Source organism: Tursiops truncatus, chromosome 3 (assembly GCF_011762595.2).
Source record: "Tursiops truncatus isolate mTurTru1 chromosome 3, mTurTru1.mat.Y, whole genome shotgun sequence".
In the NCBI taxonomy this organism is placed as follows: Eukaryota; Metazoa; Chordata; class Mammalia; order Artiodactyla; family Delphinidae; genus Tursiops; species Tursiops truncatus.
The window spans coordinates 116297254-116305064 of record NC_047036.1 but is presented as its reverse complement, the minus strand read 5'-3'; the positions used below and the strand labels follow the sequence as shown (position 1 = coordinate 116305064).

General features: G+C 53.5%; 1 protein-coding gene across 1 annotated transcript in view; it reads right to left on the bottom strand.

The window, feature by feature from the left end:
• The window catches only part of PSD2 (pleckstrin and Sec7 domain containing 2), a 59842-nt gene that overhangs the window by 7487 nt on the left and 44544 nt on the right, over positions 1–7811 (bottom strand). The window contains exons 9-15 of the mRNA XM_033853250.2: positions 6572–6661; positions 5443–5486; positions 4173–4363; positions 3931–4001; positions 3343–3500; positions 2292–2436; positions 876–1019 (exon numbers count right to left, since the gene is read on the bottom strand). Coding sequence (XP_033709141.1) covers positions 876–1019; positions 2292–2436; positions 3343–3500; positions 3931–4001; positions 4173–4363; positions 5443–5486; positions 6572–6661 — 843 coding nt within the window. The remainder of the gene's footprint in view (positions 1–875; positions 1020–2291; positions 2437–3342; positions 3501–3930; positions 4002–4172; positions 4364–5442; positions 5487–6571; positions 6662–7811) is intronic.

Genomic DNA, 7811 nt, shown 5'->3' with positions numbered 1-7811 from the left:
ATAATAACAAAACCCACGTCACAGAGTTCATATGAGGATTAAATCAATCAATACAAAGGAAGTGAAGAGAATCACACCTGCCAATCAGTGTGGCTTTTTTTACATCACAGAGAGAGTGAAATTGAGAAGACTTCCGAAAGCTATAAAGTGTTACATTTTTCAAAAGGTCAGGATCTATCCTGGGAGCTCTGCTCTCTCCTCTGTGCTGCAGTAGAAAATCAGAGTGGAAATCTAGAGACTGAGAGGGGCGACTTCCCACCCTTCCTGCTCCAGGGGCTTCCTGACTTGGTCTCAGCCTCTCTTGTGTCTGTCCACCCCCCTGGTGCAGGTCGGCCCAAAATGGACAAGTGGTTCCTGCCTTCCTCCCCCAAGTCCACCCCACCATCCTTCACCCCACGGTGGGGCAGAACCAGGGGAGGGGTTAGAGACAAGATGGAAAGCAGGGAGAGCTCAGAAGAAAAGACCAAGGTGCTCTGCTTGATAAACCTATGTGAAAGAGGCACATGAGACACAAGGGGGGAAAGTCACGTGGAGAGGGCTTACGAGTTCTGTGGTTTGGTCGTAAAAACTTCCCAAGAAGCTGGGCCTATGGGGAAAGCGGAGATGAGGATGGGGCTTGGAGAAAGATGTAGAGGGGTGACAGGGGTCTCTGGTAGAACCCGTCTGGTGCCCTTTGAGAGACGTAAGTGAGGGCACAATTGTTTGTGCAGCTGGACTGTGCAGAGATTGGCCCACAGGAGACCACGGTCCACGACTACCTCAGGGGAGCCCCCAAAGCAGGAGCCCCTGGTCGGGGAACGATGTGGAAGGCAGGAGCCGGCCCCTTCCTCCTGCTCTAGCCCTGTCCTTCAAAACCCCTCCTTTGAAGGGCCCACCTCAAACGTGAGATAATGCTCCTTCAGCCGGTTCTCCTCAGCCTCCTTGGACTTGACACCCCGCTCGACCGGGTGACACCTGTGCTCAGCCAGCTCTGCAGTCACCTGCCTCAATTTATTCTCATGAGAACGCAGCTGCTCCTCCTGCAAAGACAAGTCATGGACTGTGAGGTCCCACTCTCAGGAGGTCACAGGGCTGTCCCACCAGGAGCTGCTTCACCAAAGGGAAACTGAGGCCTGGCCAGGGTCGTCAAATACACAGGGGCAGAGCCGGGTCTAGGCCCAAGGGAGCGTTCTGCCGCTGCCTTCCTTCCTCCCCTCCTGCCATTGGCATCAGCTCTCCTAGAGCCTCCCCAGCAGGCTCAGGAGATGAGAGACCCTCACACTGTGTGTGGACACAGACACTCCCTTACACAAACACGCAGTCACCCAGACACAGCCCCTGGCTCCTATGAACCCTCACATGCACACAAACCCACTGGACCAAGGGGCAGCCCGGCCTCGGCACCCCCTGGCTTCATACGATGCACACAGTCTCTCACATTCATGCCCGGACACGTCTGATGGCCACAGACCCAGGATCACACCCAAAGACACTGTCACTCACAGACAAGTGCACAGTACACCCCAGCCATCAAAGCACAGCCAGACCCCTTTGTGCCATGCAGGCACTGGGTTGCACGCATTTGTGTGTGGGGTGTGTGTGTGTGTGTGTGTGTGTGTGTGTGTGTGCGCGCACACGCGCGCAGACACAAGTATGGTGTAGGTGTGGGTACACAACACGTGTGTATACACATAAACATGCATGTGCTTGAATGGCATGTGTGCACGTGGCGGGGGTGTGCACCGCTTGCACAGCCCCAGGGGCTCTGGGGAGAAGACCCCGGACAAGGGCCCTGACAGGAAGGGAAGTATGGCGCTGCCCCTGCCCTCCACCTCACAAGTAGTGGCCCACCATTTATCCTCCCCTCTCAAAAAAAAAACTCCGAAAAATGGAGTATTAATGAGTAGGAGTTTTTTAAGGATTACAAATAAAATATTTAAGGGTAGATGAGGGCAGCAAAAAAGCCCTGGATGAAGGGGCAGCCAAGTCTCACCTGTCGCTCGCTCCCTGTGACACACACATTCTCTCCCATTCGTCCCAGACACACATTATGCCCACAGACCACAACCACATCCACAGGACACACTGCCACTGGCACACCCAGGCCATTGGGTGGCGTGTGGCCTCAGTCTCCCCATCTGTAAACAGGGGTGGGGTGCGGTGTAGATGGAGGAGAATATCTACCCCTTCGGCTTGTCTCTTAGCCCAGGACCAGGCGCCAGATAGGCGCTGAGGTGAGGGCTGTTGAATGGGGGGCCTGGCACCGCAGAGGCAGCCTGGGGAGGCGTTGTTGTGATCCCAGGAGCTCGTACCTGGCAGAAGCGAGTGGTGCAGGAGGGCAGCAGGGGCCGACAGAACTTCTTCATGGAGCTGACAGCAGCTGGGAAGGCGGGCGCCGAGAAGATGGCAGCCACCAGGTTGATTCTAAGGATCCAGGACAGCATTTCTTCCTTGCTCCTGGGGACAGGACGGGAGGGGAGAGCACACTGGCTTCTCACAACAGGACTCCCTATCCCACACCCAGTGCCCAGTACCCAGAACCAGCCTGGCACAGAGAGGGCATGAAGACCTCCGTGTAAGTGGGCAAAGGAGTGAGGGAGGATGGCAGGATGGGGGCTGGATGGGCCTGGTCACATCTGTGCAGGGAGCTCCCCTTCTGTCCCAGCTCCCAGGCAAGACCTGGATTTTCATGTGAAAATAAAGCTGCCCAGCCAGGTTCAGAGCTAACAGCCTGGAGCTAATGAGTGTGAGACCAGCAGGGGACTGTTAGAGGCAGCTGGGCAACTGGTCCCTCCTACTCGGCCATCTCGTCCCTGCCCCACTACCTGGCCCGGCACGTCCACTCCTGTCCTGAGAGCTCACTTACAAGCCTCCCCCCTTTTAAGCTCATCTGACACACGAAACCCCAATCTCAAGTCACAGGAGGATGGAGTGCAGGGGAGTGGAAAGAAGGTCTTACGGAGAAACTGTAGGGTGAGTCTTTTGCACCCATCCCCCCGACTTTAAGTGGAGGATGATAAAGATCCCATCTGCCCTGTATTTAGGGACTTCAGTGCACATCAGAATCACCTAGAGGGCTTGTTAAAACACAATTGCTGGCCCATCCCCAGCGTTTTTGATTCAGGAGGTCTAAGGTGGGACCAGAGAAACTGCATTTCTAACAGGTTTTTCAGGCGATGCTGAGGGGACCACACTTGAGAACCAGTGCTCATGGGGAGGGACCCAAGCTGTTTACGGATACACTCACTCTCATGGCTGCTGTGCAGGGGAAGCTAAGGGCGCCTCCCCTGAGGTGGACGAGGCGAGGGGATGGGGCGGTCCTGAGCCCAGGGTGGGAGCGAGGGTGCTCCCACTCCTACTTACGGTGCCTGGAAGAGGAAGACCCTCCAGTCGGCTGTCTTCAGCTTCAGCACATTGGACTTCTTGCTGTAGTCGGAGGCCCTGGTGGCCAGAGCATGGTGCACACGAATGGCGTTCTTCAAGTCGCCCTCAGACAGGGCTTTGTCAGGCCTGTACTCATCCTGGACAGGCCAGGTAGGGGTTGGGCAAGCCTCTGTCATCACCAGGCTCTGGCTTACCGACCCGTACTTCCTCCACCCTCACTGTCCCTCCCTTTTGCTCTCCTTCTCTCTGTCCCTGTACATCCCACCATTATTCAAGCTGCTGCCACTCTGATGCCATGCCCACCCCAACAAGACTCACCAGGCACTCCTCCCCAGTTGGTCTCAGAAGCCTGAACAGGTCTTACACTGGGTATCCTCTGAACCCCTGAACATTCAAAAGACCCCTCCCTGAAACCACCAAAGCCCTTCGTGAGCCCAAGTAAGGCCTTTGATGGGGGAGGACTAAGAATCTGCCTAAGCCCTAGGTCCTGCCCGGGACCCTCTGGACACCATAAGGCAGGAGCTGAGCTGGCCCTTTCTGGGTAAGGACTCTGGGGTAGTCTCTCACCTTCTGCAGGTACAGAATGGTCCCTTTGAGCACCGCGTAGAATTTCTTCCAGCCACGCCTCCCACGGGGCGCTGGGGAGGGGGGCACGGGTAGTGTGGCCACAACCAACCACCCCGATATCTCTTCCCTTGTGTCCCCTACACGTCTGCCTGCATGGGCATTACCAGAGGAGTGGCCAAGGGGCTGTGGACCCCCTCTGGACTAGCATCCCTCCCCATGCCCCTTCCCCGCCTGACACCCACTCCTCTTGCCATCCATGTCGGCGTGAGTCTTCCGGGTCAGCACACCATGCTTGTAGGTGGTGGCGCTGAGAGCCTGTGGGACATCCAGGAAGGGGTTGCTACCATCCAGGATCCGTGTCACCTTCTTTGTGCCTGTCCCAAACTTGTCATCCACCAGCTCAGACAGTGATTTCCTCAGCTCGTCTTCATCACTAGGAAAGTACTAGGCCTGAGTACCACCTCCACGGAGGCCTCATCCCCACGTCAACATGCCCTCTCCCCACAAAACACTCCTTTGGAAGCCAGTTAGAGGTAAAGAGCAGAGATAAGGAGATTTCAGTTCCAGACCACAGGTCCAGACCTTTGTCCCCTCCCCTGAGTCTTCAATTCTGACATCTCTCCTCTGAGCTTTGATTTTTGGCCTCCAAGCTCCAATCTTCACCCTTGATCACAAAGCTGGAGACCTTACTATCTTCAGGCTTCCTTCCTTGTTTTCCTTCTCCTCTCTGAAAGCCCAGCCCCAGGGAGCAGTAATCTATGGCCAGCTTGCCCAAGCCCCAGGGACATGGTGAGGGAGGGAAGGTCAGTAGATGAGGCCTCTGAAGTCTAGGTTCCCCAGCCTAGGAGCCCTGGTATAAGAATGCCAGCTCTCCCCAGCTGGGTTGGGGTTCCTAACAATCCCTGCCTGGGACCTCTTCGTGGACCCAAAGACCCAGGCTGCCCTGGGCAGTACAGCAACTCCCCAGTGGAGTGGCAACTTTCCTCAGGAGGTTGTTAGTCTCCCCAGTCAGCAAGGTCACCACACCTCTTTCCAGAAGGCTGGGCACCTCCAGGTCTCACTGCCCTCACAGGGTAAGAAGTTAGGGGGCATTCACCTCTCCCCATTGGCAACAGCATCACCACCTCAACCTGGTCAGATTACTGGAGTTGTAAAGGGACTCATAGCTCATGCCTGCCTACCTCCCCGAGGGGAAAGAGCTCTCATCATTGGGAGTAGTGGCAATATCCCCTGAACAGAAAACCTGTTGTGAACATCATGAAACTAAACTCACAGTTCCATCTCTTCCATAGCTGTAAACATTGCACACTTTTTATCAAGACAGAAAATAAACCCAAAGGGGAACTCAACACCAGGAGCTGGCCAGCTGGCCATGGGGCACCGGGGCCCTGGGTGGGAGAAATCAGCACCATGGAGAGTAACCGGCGTGACTTCCCAGTACCCCCAGCCACTCCCCCTCCCCCCTCCCCGTAATTCAGTCTCCCCATACCTGTGCCCATGGGCACTACTCACATGGCCCATTCCAGCTTTTCATTCTTGATGGAGTTGTAAAGGGTCTGGAAGAGGGGGAAAAAAGAGAGAGAGTTCAATGAACAGTCAAAGAAATCTCCATCTAGCAATGTGGATGCGGTGAGGGAGCATCTTCTCAGCCAGTGGGACAAAGTAGCTGTTTGATTCACATTTATTGGATGGGTGAATAAATGGGGGGTGGGTGGGTGGATCCGTTTTTAGATGATTGGATAGACTTGAGGATGAGTGGGTGGATGGGTTGGTAGGTAGGTGAATGGGCAGGGAAATGGGTGAGTGGATATGGAGTGTATATAGGGGACTGTGTAGGAGTGTATGTGTGGGTGATGGGTGAATGGGTGGGTGTGTGGGCAGGTGAATGATTGAGTTGCAGGGTGGGTGGGTGGATGGGAGGATGGGTAGATGGGTGGATGAGTAGACAGGGAGTAGGTGGGTGAAGGGACTGGGATTATTTGATCTTACTTACAAAAACACTCTTAAGTGCTTCCTGACAGTGAAGAACATAATTATGGTAAGAACAGCAATGGAGGCAATGTTTATTTTTTGACCTCCGGACTCACTATTCAACTGCCCACCTGATATCATCAGGTCCCTCTAACTCACTGTCTAAAACTGAACTGATCATCTACCCCCCAGAAACCTGCTCCTCTTCCTCCAAGGTGGAGAACTGACAGGGCTTGAAAGGCCAGAGTTCCACCTTGGGCTTCAGCCTCAAAAGAAAATTAGATTCCTGGTGATGTTGAAAGAATAAGTGGGCTTTTCCCTGTGGTAATGATAATGACGGTGGTGGTGAAGGTGGTAGTGGTGATAAAGGTGGTGGTGATGGTGGCGGCAGCTGTGACAATGGGTGGCAAGTTTGAGGATTACCATGACAGCAATAATGATAGTGGAGCACTAAAAACAAATCTCACAGAGCCTACCCCTCTGCCTAACTCAGGGAACACATAACAGTCACATGTTGAGCTGGATGGTCTCTACCTCTGTCCCAAAGTCATCACGACCCTGACCCCAGAATTAGGAATCTGGACCATCAGGATTTAGTGGGCAGAAACCTCTCTCCTCTCCACCCACCCTGGACACAGCTGGGGCCATGGGGACCCTTAGCAATTTATACCTTCAGCAGGTCTTTGGCAAAGTCTTGTCCGTCATTCAGCTGGTCCAAGTTGGCAATGAATTGCTGGCAGGACATCTTCTTGCCAATGTTCTGTAATGGAGAAATGGTTCTGCCTGAGAGTAGGGATGGTGGTTGGTGTGGTCCCCACACCCTGCCCTGCCCGGCCAGAAGGGATGAGGCAGCATCAAGGGCAGTAATGAAAAAAGACTGCCTGGATTTCCCTTTGTCTCCCAAGAGTTTACAAAACTCTTTTTCACATTCAAGATTCTATTTGATCCTCAAGCGTCATGAGAGGTCGGGGTTCTCCTCAAACCCGGATGAAGGAGTCAGGTTAGATGATGTATTGTAATAGCTGACATTTGCCGGGTGCCTAGCATGTTCCAGGTATTGTACTCAACATGCATTATCTTACTTCCTTCTCACAACAAAGAGAAGGTGAGGTGGGTGTTATTATTATCCCCACTTGACAGGTAAGGAAACTGAGGTGCAGGAAGGTGAAGTGACGTGCCCATGATCACACAGCAAGGAAGTAGAAGGGCTGAGTCTGTCTGACACCAAAGCCCATGCTCTCACCCGCTACTCCATGGTTAACTCTCCCAAGGTCACACAGCACCAGGACTTGAACCCAGGCCTCTTGGCTCCTGAGCAGAAGCTCTGTGTATTCCGTCACAACTGTCTCACCCTCTCACCTGTACAGAGGGGCGGCAAGACCTCCAAGAGGTAGGTGAAGTGAGGGAGAGTTTGGTCTTAAGAGAATCAAAAATCAATTTCCACCAACACACATGGGTACCCCACGCTGAGCTGCACTGGGACCAAGGGAGCCCAAGCAGATGGTTTCACTCCAGGAAGCACAAACAGACAAAGAGCTGGGAATGAGTGTACCCCAAAGTTCTGCCTTCGTTTTTTAACCAATGATTAGAAGAGGGGCTCCAGCCCTCCAAACCCAACACCTGATGTGCATACTTTCAGACCTGCAGTGTCCACATTTGAGGAGACGCTGGTGGCCCTTCACCTTTGAGAAGACAAAGACCCTTGAACACTAGATATTTACTGGTGTAGGATTTTGTGGATTTAGGTTTGCTATAAGGCAGTGGTTCCCAAGATTCACCTACAGATGGGAATAGGAATTCCCCCCAGGAAAGGATTTCATAATCAAATAAGTTTATATGTTTCAGAGTTTTTAATGTGCTTCTGTGTGTTAAGAGCCTCCAAGGAGAGGATTCCACGTACAGTGTCTCAA